This window comes from Dermacentor albipictus, chromosome 8 (genome assembly GCF_038994185.2).
Source record: "Dermacentor albipictus isolate Rhodes 1998 colony chromosome 8, USDA_Dalb.pri_finalv2, whole genome shotgun sequence".
NCBI lineage: Eukaryota > Metazoa > Arthropoda > Arachnida > Ixodida > Ixodidae > Dermacentor > Dermacentor albipictus.
The window spans coordinates 16913585-16928208 of NC_091828.1; the positions used below are offsets into that span (position 1 = coordinate 16913585).

At 46.5% G+C, this 14624-nt stretch overlaps 1 protein-coding gene across 1 annotated transcript in view; it reads left to right on the forward strand.

Moving 5' to 3' along the window:
• The first annotated feature begins 10395 nt into the window (after nucleotides 1-10395).
• The window catches only part of LOC139048633 (astacin-like metalloprotease toxin 5), a 37048-nt gene continuing 32819 nt past the window's right edge, over nucleotides 10396-14624 (forward strand). Inside the window, exons 1-2 of the mRNA XM_070523084.1 lie at nucleotides 10396-10566; nucleotides 13328-13401. Coding sequence (XP_070379185.1) covers nucleotides 10461-10566; nucleotides 13328-13401 — 180 coding nt within the window. The 5' untranslated portion in view covers nucleotides 10396-10460. The remainder of the gene's footprint in view (nucleotides 10567-13327; nucleotides 13402-14624) is intronic.

Sequence of the window (14624 nt, forward strand, 5' to 3'; positions counted from 1 at the left end):
AAGCTTGAGACGACCGATCACAGTCCTTTTTATCTCCTTTACGCACGTTCACCGCTAAGCTGCATTGACGCTATACTACCGTTTGACTTTCACAGCGAGTACTCTGTTGCCAAGACGCTTTGTCTTGCCGAAGAAGCCCGGCGTATCGCTCGCCTTCGTACTGTGGCATCTCAACACCGATCGAAAGAGCGCTATGGCAGCCGACACCAGTCTGTCTCGTACGCTAAAGGAGACTTTGTGTGGTTGTGGACTCCGGAACGTAAACGTGGCTTATGCGAAAAGTTTTTACCCCAGTACACGGGCCCATTCGTCATTGTAGATCGCTTGAGTGACTTGACGTACGTGGTGGCACGCTTGACGTCCGCTGGTCGTCGGTCTAGCCGGACCCAGTTAGTACATGTTGCCCGTCTTAAGCGGTTTCACCCTACGCTTTCCGAGTGATTTGGACTTGCCCAGCGGGCTTCGTCTGGCAACCGGGGATTGCTACGGCATGAGCCGGGCGAGCAGAAGAGGAAGAAGACGTTAGCGTGTGCAGCCTCGGGACGCCATCTTGACTTGACCATCAATCTCGTCCGTTAAATAAAACCGGTTTAACATTAACCGTAACAATATTTATAACGCACTACTTTTTTCACATTTGAATTATTGCTGTCTAGTATGGGGCACAACCACGTTAACGAACCTGAACCAGTTGCTTATGTTGCAAAAGAAAGCACTTCGTCACATTGCATGCATTGAAAGTACTGCGCACACAAGACCTCTATTTTTAAAATACAATCTTGTAACTGTGCATAAATTATACTCTCTAAATCTAGCCAGAAAATATAAATATGATTCAGACGGTCTTCTACGTACACTTTCAGAGTTGACACCACTCACAAGGTCTTATAATTCACGCAGCGATGATACCTGGAAAATACCCTTTACACGCCTTATGTTAACAAAAAAATGCTTCGTCACACGCTTCCAAAGCTGTTAAACGAACTTCATCAATACGGAATAAAATTAGAAACAACTGGGAACCGTGCAATCAAGGCATTTTTTGTTGCGAAAGATTGATCCATTTCTTTTGTATGAAAGCTGCATATGTACAATTTTGTTCCAGATTTCCGAATTGTTATTTTTTGCAGTGTTATAATTGTATAAAGCATCGTTGAATTTATTGTCATGAATGCCTGAAGGAATTAACATTGTTCAACGTGTACATACGTTTTTGTATTTCCATTCTCTCACTGTATGCCATGTAAACGGGGGCTCGAAGCTTCTCAAGTGGGTAAATCCACTTTTTTTCGAGCCTTCGTCTTCCACAAAAGAGATTTGTTGATGGAATAAAATTTTTTGATTGATTGATTGATTGATTGATTGATTGATTGATTGATTGATTGATTGGTGAGTTGATGTTAAACGTTATAAGTTGCGTGCACCACTGCCCTTTGTCTGCGTAGTACACAGAATACACAGGAAGACCCAAGCAAAAAAAAAAAAGCTAACGCTCGGCAGAAGACTGGGCCGACGCCCATGGCCAGTTCAATAGTAGACGGCCCGATCTCGGCCATCTGGGTCAAGCCGAGCTTGGTAGTTGCACATGACCAGCCCATTTGCCGACCGCCGACAGGTAGTTGGCAGACGACGCCGCGCCGGCGTCATGTCAAACGTGGCCAGCCTTGCTGCGTCGCCGACTCTCCGAAGGAAGCGCATGGTGGATTAACGCTGCCGTGATCTCCAGTTCTCCGAAGGAAGTGCATGGTTGGTTAGCGCTGTCGTCGTCACCGGTTTTCTGAAGGACGCCACCCCCGCGGGTCGATCGAAACAACTGCAGCGGGCTGAGATAGGTTTGCAGAGCAGCACCCCTTTAGGCCGATCCTAACACCGTATACTTTGACGTATATCTTGAAACTGGTTGGTTCCAACTAAGTAGAACCTACATGTTAACGGACTCATTTCCACCATTGCAACACGTGTAATAAAGTTATTAATTAAAAAGATAGTTGGCACGATTTTGTCACTTAGCAGCTTGTGCACTACTCATTTCCAAAGTCCACCTGTTAGATGTAACCCAGATGAAGAAGCGGAATGCTGGTATCTGTAACACGAATTTAAAAAATTGACATAACGAAAGACTCTGCATAATTCGCTGTTTAATTCCTGCACACGTTTGTGTCTTAAAGCGCTCTACAGAAGGCACTGTGCACAAATTATAGCTACAGTACATTTATTGTCCAATTTTATTGAGCTATTTATGCAAGCACAACAGAAATATTACTCAGCACTATAATTTATTCAAGAGAAGCATGCCGCTACCACAAAAATCACTCAATAAGGCACAAGAAGTCACGTACAGGCGGCTTCAGACGGGCACCAACCCATGCTAGGCCTTCCTGCACAAAACCTTTCCGGACGCGCACCCTCACAATTTGTGTCGCTTTTGTAAAGATATAGCTGTAGCCTTGCTGGATGGAAGGATGTATGGATGGATGGATGTTATGAGCGTCCCCTTTAGAACGGGGCGGTGGGTTGCGCCAACAAGCTCTTGTTATTATACTGCCTAATGTCCTACCTAGGTTAAACAAGAAAAAGAAAAAAAAACCCTGAACTCCCACAACCAACTTTTTTGTTCCCCTATTGCGAACTTTGCTTTTGTACGTCTCCGTTTTTTTTTTGTCGTTTCCCTACTTTTCTTACACCAATCCTACAATCGCCTCTTACTAATCCCTATTGCGGACGTCTTTACTTTTCCACTGCTCTCGCTAAACCGAATGGCTTCAAGGAGGCCAGTGGTGCCTAAATCGACCGGGTTGACGTCTTCACATTCTAATAAAACATGATCCATAGTTTTCCTACCTTTACCGCAGCAAGCACATGCTTCTTCTTCCTTCTTATATTTCGCTTTAGAGGTGCGTGTTCTAAGGCATACCGATCTCGCTTCAAAAAGTAATGAGATTCCCTTTGAGTTATCATAAATAGTTTCTTTCCTGATTTCCTTTTTTCCCCTTATGTAGTTACTCATGGCAGGTTTCTTTTCCATTGCCGCCACCCATGAGATTAATTCAGCCTCTCTGACTTTCCGCTTGACGTTCCTTGTGGCTGTGTTGCCCACCCTACAGGCCGCATACTTGCTGATAAGCTTCCTAGTTCTTTTCCTCCACTGTGAATCAATGTTCTCCCTGTACAGATGCCGCAACACTCTCCTAGCCCATTTACTTTCTTCCATATTCCTCAGTCGTTCTTCATACTCAATTTTACTGCGAGCTTCCCTCACTTAAAACAAGTCCAGCCCATATCACCCTGCACAGCTTCATTTGCAGTCTTCCCGTGAGAGCCCAATGCAAGGCGTCCCACTGACCCTTGGTTCTTATCGAGTCCTGATTGTACACCTGATTTAAAGCAAACAACCGCATTTCCAAAAGCAAGTCCTGGAACCATTACACATTTCCACATACCTCGGAGCACCTCGTACCTATTGTATCCCCATAGCACTCTGTGCTTCATTATGGCTACATTTCGCTTCCCCTTTACTGTTATTGTTCTTTCCTGTGTTTTCATATATCTATTGCTTTCGTTTATCCATATACCGAATTATTTATATTTTGTTACCCGAGGTATTTCTTTGCCCTGTATATCCACTGTCTGTTCACTGTTTTCATTGAATACTATAACACCTGATTTCCTAACACTAAATTTCAAACCTAAGTTGTTGCCTTCCTGTCCACAGATATTAGCTAGACGTTGCAAATCACTTTGCTTATTAGCTAGCAACACAATGTCGTCCGCATAAAATAAACCTGGGAGTTGCTGCTCTACTACTGTACCCGCCTGTTTGTATGAAAGATTAAACCCGATATTACTTCCTTCTAGCGCCCTCTCCATCCTCGCCATGTACATCATAAACAGCAGCTGTGATAAAGGGCACCCCTGCCTCAGTCCTTTGTTGATATGAACATTCTCCCCGCTTCTCATCCCTTCCCATTCAACGCAAACGGTATTTTTCTAAGTAAATCTCTCTCAAAAGCTGTAGACAATCGTTACCTAAGCCTTCCCCTTCCAGAATACACCACAATATGTCGCGGTCTACGTTGTCGTATGCTCCTGTAATGTCCAAAAAGGCCACATACAACGGTCCGCTTTCTGCTTTTGATATTTCGATACACTGAGTAAGAACGAACAAGTTATCATCCAAACGCCTACCTATTCTGAAGTCATTCTGAAGCTCTCCCAAAATGCCATTATCCTCTGCCCATGCTTGAACCTTTAATGTGATTGCCTGCATTGCGAGCCTGTATATTACCGATGTGATGGTCAATGGTTTATACGAGTGAATTCTAGCTTTCTCCCCCTTACCTTTATAAATTAAATTCATCATACTTTGTCGCGAACTGTCTGGTATTCGTCTATCTTTTAAAGTTTTTTCCACTGCTTTCACCAGAGCTTCCTTACTTTTTGGTCCTAGTTCATTTATCAACCTAACGGGAACCTCGTCTAGCCCTGTGGCTGTGCACTTAGGAATTTTCTCCTCCGATTTCTTCCAGTTTAAATTTGTCAGCACCAGCTCCTTTTCTACTTGGGTCTCTTTCCTGCTCTTTTTTTTTCTTCAAATAGAACCTCGTCGTTGCCTTGGAAAGATTCGGCTGTTACTTTTCGGATGTAGTTTATTGCCGCTTCTCCTTCCAGTCTGATTTCATCTTCGTCTAGGATATGTTGTTGTATTGTTGCTGACTTCCTGCCTAATAATTTTATATGGTTCCAAAATTTTCTAGGTGCGGCCTTCTTTTTCTCACGTATTTCTGACTACCAACGTTCACTTTCACCTTTTAATTTTGCTTGCACCAGTATTTGAGCCATAGACGTTTTCTCTCGGTATATATCCAATTTACTGGTTACTTCATCCTGCGGCAACTGCGCCTTCTTAGCCTGCCTTTGCTCTCGAGATGCTTTCTGTCGTTCGGCGATCGCTTCTCGTATCTCCTTGTTCCACCAGCTTTTCGGTTTCTTTTTTCCTTTCCAACGAACATGTTGTTTCTCTTTCCGTATTTCTGTCGTTATTACACTTAGAAGCTCACCACATTCCCACTCTTGGCTATTTTCCAAGTTCTTCTTCAACTCTAGTGACTATATTTGCTATTTGTTCGGCGTTCAAATTTGTACTGGCCATTTTGCTCCCCGTGCTCTCTTTCCCAACTACATATCCCATTTTTAAAATGATGCGTTTATGGTCACTCCCTATGCTGCTATGCCCTTCCTCATCAATAACTATTTCTCTCAACTTACCACGAATTCCTTCTGTCATCAGACAGCAATTTGCAAGATAGTGAGCGCCATCTGGCGCACAGCAGGCAAAAAAGCTGCAGCGCTCTGCGTGCGAGAGTATGGGGTTAGAAAGCGAGTTTCGTTTCTCGGCTGCTGCCTGGCCTCTGCCGCGGCCACCGCGTGTGTTCACTGCGTCGAAAATAATTGAAGACGCCGTCACTCCGTTCCAGTTTTCGTACATGTCATGGACCTCCGGCTTCTCGAAGCGTAACATTCAAACCGATCGCTTGTGGGAATATCTGCACTGAAGGATGATTACGTTAAATATATCGTATATTCGGAGGCTGCTGATGCCAGCATGGGACTGATGCGAGCGACATGCGCTCCTTCAACAAAGAGCAGGATGCACGTCTTGGTTTCGTACACTGGCTGCGAGCAGCGACTGCCGTGCAACGCGGCTCGCCTTCTTGCTCTCTGCGGCAGACAGAGTACAGAGAGAACCAACTCTGTGTACATTTAATCGCGACATAATTGTCCAGACGCTAAAATGCTCACGAAAATAAACGCTTTATGACTCGCTGCGTTTTCACTGCAAGGGCCATCGGCGCTGCGGATTCGACAACCGCGAGCTAGGTCTACCGACTCGATCAATCGGCGGCTGCCCACAAAGTCAGCGCGCCGAGCGCGATGCTCCGCTTAGGAGAGTGTATCCTACTAATATGGCCCATCTGCAACAAAGCAAAGTTTCACGAGCTGTTTGTTTTAGTACGACGGTCCTTTTTCGCGCACAGTAAATACGGGAAAGTCTCAAACGGCGACCAGAGATGCGTACATCACCTAAACAAAGCGCTGGCATGGGCTTCGGACCCACTGCGCATGCGCTACTCCGCTTGCGGCGGCGCGAGCTACGCGTTCCACGTTTTCTTTCTGAAGAATGAGCCACGCAACGGGTAGAAATGCTTCGTGTGTCGCTGCTGCTAAACGAGCTTACCGAGCAGAGTCTCCGCGCCGCCGACGAGAGCACCTTGTCTTGGGATATCAAATTATTTGCCATAATATTGTTACGGAAGGATGAAAGGAATGAGAGGAATAAGATCGCGGGACGCTGGCTGCTGCGTGTTGTTGGTGGTCAGCCATCTTATCTAATCTGACTCATTTTGTATATATATTGTAAATACAATCTTATATACTCCCAACATCCCCGTAACATAGTAGTGGATGTGCGGGGTACCACGGCTGGAAACGGAGCTACGCAGTGGACGTCGCATCACCGTCGGCACCATCAATAACGGTGAGCACTCGGGATCAACGTCGTTGCCGCCTCCTACGTCATAGTCGCATGCTACGTCGCTGTCACCTTCGGTTGTCGTTGTGCAACCCAAGGATCCTGCAACTTTCTGCGGGACCAATGGCGCCGACGTTGAAGAGTGTGTGGCCATGCACGAACGCGTGAGTGGAATCAACAGATGGGACCCTACGCCTATGCTAGCTAACCTGTTGTTCTACCTAAGAGGCACGGCAAAGGTGTGGTACGAAAATCACGAAGATGAGCTAACCAGCTGGGACCAATGCAAAGAGAAATTGACAGAGTTGTTTGGCAAACCAGCCGACCGTAAAATTGCTGCAAAGTAGGAACTGGCCTCCCGTGCCCAATCACCCACGGAGTCCTATGTCTCGTACATCCAGGACGTGCTGGCACTTTGTTGTAAAACCGATCACGACATGAGAGAAGCTGAGAAGGTCGGGCACGTGCTAAAGGGCATTGCATACGACGCGTTTAATCTGCTCATGTGCGAAAGCTGATCTACAGTTGATGCAATCATTAAAGCGTGCCAATAATTCGAGTAGGCCGAAAGCCGACGCGTCTAGCAACCATTCGCCTGACTTCCCAATACTGCCGCAACGTCGACGTGTGGAGATCAACCCGCACAGCCGTATGCGTCGGCTTTAGAGGACGTGGTGCGAATCGTTAGACGTGAACTGGATGGGATGGCACCCGCAGCTTTCTATTCGCATTGCCCTGATGCTGCCACATTTTCAGTTCCTCTCGTACAAGCCATAGTTCGCCAGGAATTTGGAAACACTGGTTTACATTCTGTGCTGTCGCCAATCCCAGAGCTAACGAACGCTGTTAAGAATGGCGAGCTGCAATGCAGGATTGCCACCCAATTACGACTGGGGAACAAGACGCGCATCCCCCACTCTCCGTCGCTTCAGCTAGGATGCGTTCGATGAAGCGGGCTTTGTGCTGAAACCGCCGCCATCCTCTAGCCCAATCGCCGTTGTGACGGAATGAGTTCGGCGGGCGCACTATTGTGCCCGAACTCCCCAGCGCGGACCTGATCTGCTACGCGTGCGCGAGCTGCCGCGGGAAAGCCGTTTTTTGTTGCTTCCCACGCGCCGACCGGGACGCAGGACAGCGAGCTACCCAGAATGGCTCCGAGCTACCCGGAACGGCTCCCCTCTGACGTCGGTTCCGGACATGCGCCCGTAGGTGCCTTTGTGTGTGTAAACTGTCCTGCGGGGCGGCGGCGAGTTTACAATGAGTAAACGAATGTTCGCGTCACCTTGTATCGCGGGAGGACCGAGTGTTTAAAAACTGCTGTGGTGCGAATGCTCGGGACACTTTTTCTTAAGCAGTCATGTTGGACTGACACACCTTTTCTCAAGCAGTCATGTTAGACTGATAAAAATACTGTAAATAAACCCATATTCCTCGTTCTCGATGAGAAGCAGTTCTTCCCTTCATCAACGTCCTCAGCGTGGATAAGTTGGACGACGGCATGGGCCAGCTACTTTCGAATTCATGCCGGACTCCAATCTTGACAACGGATCACGAACGATGGGATTGAGCCCCCAATCCTGACAACGCCGTTCCACTATTTTCGCTCCACCCCGACGCTTCTCTCTGCGTTATCGCGACGCGACTGAGTGAAGAACTGCGGATGACCAGCCGATATGTTTCACCTGTCGCCGCGTTGGACATGTCACCCCGTACTGTCGCTGCTGATGGTCCTCAACACCTTGCGCACCGACCAACCTGAGCTGTTTCGATGGAAATGCCTGCATTGTTTCGCCCACCGCCGAGTCGTACAGTGCCGACAACTCTGCTAGGAACACGTGGTACAGCCGCTCACCATCGCTGCGCGTACACCAGTCTCGTTCACCGCAAACACGTCGCCCATATTCCCGTTCGCCGCAGCCTCGTCGCCTTTCATCCCCCGTGACTTTTGGCCGCACCCTTTCGAAAATTAGGAAATGCAGCCCTCGGAGGTGGTGGTGCAGTGCCGACTACTGCAGCAAATCCTCTGTCTTAGCCCACAAGAAGTGTAATTGATGTTAAAACAGACGGCGTCCAAGCGCTCTTCGACACTGGAGCCCACGTTTCTGTGATGAGTGCTAGCGTATACGCAGACGTTTAAAAAGGTCCTCACCCCAGCAGCTGCCCGAGTGCTTCGTGTGGGCGACGGCGGCGTGCTGGTTGTTCGTGGAATGTGTACTGCGCGTTTAGTTATAGCCGGCCGCCCTACTTCTGTTCTCTTTGCTGTGATCGACAACTGTCCTCACGACGTTATCCTTGGATTGCACTTTTTAAACACTCATTCTGCTCTCGTAGACTACGCGACCGGCGTTCTTCAGTTAGAACTGCCTCAACTCGCCGATGCCGCCCCACCGCACTTGTGCTCGCTTCACGATGTGCGCCTGTCACCCGAGGCAGTTACTTACGTCACTTCGACCGTCCAGCCGCAGGCTCCTGACGGTGAATATGTGCTTCGCCCCATCATCGACGTGCTTTTGAACCGGAACGTTGCTGTTCCGCATACGTTAGTCAGGGTTACTAATAACGATGTCGTTCTACCACTTCTGAATTTCAGCCTGTGCCCTCAAGTGGTTCCGGCCGGCATGTCCTTGACGAGGCGTGCGAGGGCCAGGTGTGGTGACGTCATCCGGCAAGTGGAGAGGCCTGAAGAGAATCTAGGTAGTGGTGGTCATGCGGACATCTCTTGCATTTTTTGCGAAGGACATCATGGGCACATGCTGCGTACATTTTGCTATAAATGTAATCTGTATTTCCTATCACGCCTATAACGTTTGCAACACATGCTGCGAGACAGGTGCAACGTTCAGAGCCCCACGCATCAAGAACGGATTGTGTGCACAACAAGTTATGCACGCATGCACGCTTGCGGTGCTTAATTATTCTAGGCTTTCCGCCAAGCGCAAGTGGCCTAATTACTGCACTAACTGAAGCTTTTAAAGTAAACTGCGTCAGAAAATTGACAAAATGCACGTACACAAAAGCTGCAAGCATGATAGCTTCGGATTGTATTTGGGACATGCGAAATTGTGTTACGAGCAAGCTTAAAGACAGCACCTCTCGGAGGACAAACATTCACGTGCATGCCAAAAAAATATCCACGTGCGATATTCTTGGGTCATCTGTGGGGGTATACCCTAAACAGGTCCATGTGCGATGTTCTTGGAACGTCCATTGTATAGGATGTCAACACTTAGGTGTCTGGCGGATGTCTTATGTCTTTCTGAAATGGTGTGCGGACATTGGGACATGATTCGAGTGTCCTACGGAAGAATTGTGTTGACTGGAATGAAGCTAACCCATTTTTTTAAACAACAGTGATGACTGAGAAATTAGATGCTGTGCGGCGCTACTATTAACCACTTAAAATTTTACTACATAACTTTGTCATTCGTATTTCTTGCACTTGATCTTTATTTTCTTCCATACAGGTTTTTTCCCCTTTTAATTGTGGTGCTAAAAACCATGCGTCAACATCGAAACCAACTAGCCCAACAAAAAGCTCTTCCATCTGTAGCAGCTAACACGCTTTGAAATGAAGGGCAGGGTCACCGACGAGGTTACCCTAGCTTCACGCCTACAGGGCTCGCATGTATGATTTGCGACGGGCAATAAGAAAGACGGCACGTAATCTGTAAATCGGCGGTTTCGAGTGCCTGGAATATGGATACGCTTATCTCTCATTGTGCGTGATGTTAGCAGCGGCCATGGTCGATGGTCGCTGAGTAGTGAAAACGTATCAGTCGCTTGAGGATTTCACCCCGGCACCATTGTTACTTATCTTGCAATTACCAAAGTCACAGCGCCGTGCAAAAGCTGTCGTCATATAGTGACGTGCTGTATAAAGGGCACCCCCAACGAATGTTGCTTGTGGTGAACGTTCTAGTGGAGGAGTGGCATGATGGGTTTGGAATTGTTCGTTGCTGCTGTCTTCTTGGCACCCGCGCTGTGGAGTGTGCGGGCAGCTCCCTGGGTCGAGCAAACGACTTCCTCGCAACATTCAGGTACATAAACACCGTTCTATTGATCTGCTTGAGCAACAGCTTTTACAGTGAAAGAAAACTACACAAGGAGAAATACACCCTTCGGTCAGGTGCCAATTAAATATGTCCACTGCCAATTTAGGTTCACCTTTCTTAAACCTTCAGAATCACGAAAAGTGGATAGGTGCAGAAAGCTGCAGAAGGAATTACGAATTTCCAATTCTTGACTGAGTTTTGTCAAGTTCACGGAATCTGACTCCACGCGATAACTCCTCCACAGGAACGTCAGATACGAAAATGTCGCCTATTTAACGCATAGAGTACTTAGAAAGTGCACATGCAGCCACGTAAAAAATAAAAATATTATAATACATAGCGAAAAAGAGTGACATAGGTGAGCCCGCTTCATGATGAAATACTAAAACCGTGAGGAAACGTGCAGCCGTGTAAGTTCCAACTCGATTTACTAACACAATTTACACGTATTACTAAAACTTGTAAACAGGTTCAGTCTGAAGTGTTTCAAGATGTATGCGACGCGATTGAGATATTTTTATCGGTGATTTTGTTTTTGATGCGCTATCTTGGCGTTTGATGCGCTATCTTAGGAAGAATGGACTCGGCGAAGTATGCCGGCCCTCAACCCGGACGTGATTTTCACGTCTTGTGCTGCAGTTTACATATGGGCCGACATTTAAGATCTTATCGTAAAATGCCCACTTTTTATAATTTGAAAATTTTTCATTTGCCTCTACTTGCGTCCACAACTGCATTTTAGTTAGGGAGACAATGATTCTGTGAAGGATTTAGGCGCAGTGTCTCGCCAATTTTTAGCGCCTAGTATTTCGGGCTTGTTCGATTATTCTGACCATAGCAGCAGCGCCACCTGCTCGTAGAACTGATTTGTAAGTGCAACAAAAATTTGGGCCGCAGTTCCACGAATAAATTGCAGGAATGTTTCTGTTTTCCTGTGGTGCTAATCTCTCTTGTTGAGACTGTAAAGACACAGTACCCCTTCAGAGCGCCCGTAGAGAACACTCTGCAATTTTTAAAGTAAACAGTCAACATTGGAGTAATTATATTTTCGTATTTTTCACAATTTTTTTTACATTTCTTAGCATTGACAGCAGTATTTTTGCATATTTCAGTTTGACCGATCTGCTATAATATACTGTAGCCGTGAGAATGGGACAAATTGGTTACGAGCCATTAAACAGTACCAAGAGGGAAGACGAACACGGAAGCTTAACTTAGTTACCTGTGCTTTCTCAAGCTCAGGTGCGAAAAATGTATCCGCATTATTATTATTATTATTATTATTATTATTATTATTATTATTCAATTTGAAAACATATATACACATGGCAGGAAAGGGAAAGCGAGAAGCTGGCTGATAACTGCCATCGGAAGGGGCACAATGCCTGCCCACTGTTCAGAAAGGAGGAGGCAGAAACTTTAATTATGCAGAGAGCCCCTACACGCTCAGTAACATTGTGTCACTCGAAAACTTCTGGATAAACCTAACCATCTATCTCACGGAAGAATATGTCACTTTGTAATAGCAGTAAATCATCGAAGCTAGCCTTTGGTGCCGCTTTAGGGCTTTGTTTGTCAGAGAGAGAATAATGTATTCGCGTGATGGCTCGAGGCATATTTCGTGACGTGGTAAGGAAGGTCAGAGTGTGGTTTACAAGCGGAGCTCCATGGCTACGTGTCTTGGAAGTTGGCCGGACCCAGTCCTCGAACAACGTTGCCGGCTCTGAGCGTTATATACTTGTCCCGAAAAATCCTTAATCCTTCGCATTCCCGCACGAGATGATGGACGCTTCGAGCCCTTGCGCGTCCAAGGTTATCGTTTGACCATCAAAGGAAGTCCTGCGCTCTACAGGTAACTATGGGCAGCATGACACTCATTGTTTCTAATCACAATTATGTTCCTGGCGAAATTAGAGTGAGGACACGTAAATGCTACTTGTACCACGACGATGCACCGGAGTACGTGTGCACATATACGACGCGCAGGCACGATGCCGCAGGCAAGCTTCTGACCTTTTGAGCGCTTTGGCCACGCACTGTCGGCGAGTTGGGGATGGGAACGAAAATGGCTGGCCACAAGCTTTCTTAACAGTCGGCAATCGTCTGCCTCGTTTCCGGGCGCACAGGCGTGGAAGGGGAGCCATTGAAGTCTTCCCTGCACGCTAACTTACGCACCCTACCGTGCATTGTCTCGCGTGCACTGCTTAAGTCAAATGAATTGGTAGCAACTGGCTGAAATGTTGATCCTGCCAACTTAAGCAACGTAATGTGAGTCTGTGCAATGCACTTTTATGCCGTGTACTGAGCACTAGCAGAACGAGTCCTGTCGAAACCATCGCTCGAGTGCCCGGACTGCTGGCTTGCATTCCAACGGTACCTCAACTAGCTGCACTGCGGAGGACGAGGCATAAGCAAGGAAAAAAGTTAAGCGTGTGACATTCAACTTTCCCAAAAGAATGCGCGGGTACGAGGTATACTGCACTTGGGGGCCACGGATTAATTTAGTCCGCCTCGAGTGCATTAACACGCACCAGAATTTAAGTACATGGAGCGTTTCTGCATTTCGCCCCTATCGAAATACGTCCGTCACTACCGGAAGTCGATCCTGCCACCTGGAGATCGACGGCAGAGCGCCAAAGCCACAGGCAGGCTCAAGAGCAGACACTGGGGCTCAAACATCGTGCACAAACACCCCAATTAGATGTTTGTACCTGCAACTCGCTGCTATACACGTGTTTATGCGCAGGGGTCTGGAGCAAAGAACAAGAAGGTCGACTGTTTGAAGGAGACATTGTGCTACCAGAAGATCTCGCAGATGATGTGAGTTTGCCTTTCGCTTTTGTTCACAGAAATGAATTGCTTAGGCCCGGTGAAACCAGCATCAGACAGGCACAGTGCGCGTAAGCCTAAGATGGGTGACTGCATTTTATTGCCAAGCTCAGTCGTCATACGTTCATCTGGACAGCGTTTTATGTTTATTCAGTACAGTAGAATTTACAGCTGTGGTTTCTTGGGTCGTATAAACGACATAACTATTATGAACACCACGGCACATTTTGTTATCTATGCCGAGGACGGTAGTTTATAACTTCTAAAAACGTGGGAAATCTGCTAAGTATTGCTAATGCCACACTAGAACAAATAAAGTGGACCTCATTAAGCTCATTAACTTTTAGTACTTCCAAAACAAAAGGTGTTTTTGCCAAAGAACAAAGAACAACAAGACGGCGTAAGAGAACAAGAAGCGGAGCATCGATGGACTTCTAAAAGTAGTAACTTCTATGACAGAGATAGTGCCATCAAGTTTACGTGTAATATTCCAAGAGAACATGCTGCGAAGTGACCATGATAATATCGTTGCTAACAGGCTTGCTCGAGTTGTTGGGATACTAATAAGACTGCGCTCCCTGTTACCAATAAGAGTAAGGTTGACTATCTTCTTTTATTTCACGTGAACTATTGTTCTCGTTGACGCCCAGCTATAGCATCAATATTCTTTTTTTATTGCAAAAGAAAGCCTCCTGTGTAATTTCACACTATTCATTCGACACGCACGATGTCCTCTTTTTTGTAGATTACATAAAATGCCGATAATATTGTGCGATAATAAATTATTACTAAAAATTCTGTTACTAAAACATTATATCTCAGCAGCCGTTGGTTTGCAGATGACATTGTTCTAATCAGCAACACTGCGGACAACTTACAGCAAATGATAGAGGACCTTAACACAGAGACTTTAAGACTGAGGTTGAAGATTAACATGCAGAAGACAAAAGTAATGATCAATAGCTGGGCAAGGAAACAAGAGCTCAAGATTGTCAGTCAGCCTCTAGAGTCTGCGAAGGAGTACGTTTACCTAGGTCAATAATTCACAGGGAACCCTGATCATGAGAACGAAATTCACAGAAGAATAAAAATGGGTTGGATCGCATACGGCAGACATTGTCAGCTCCTGACTTGAAGCTCACCATTATCCTTGAAAAGGAAGGTGTACAATCAGTGCATTTTACCAGTGCTGACATATGGGGCAGAGACTTGGA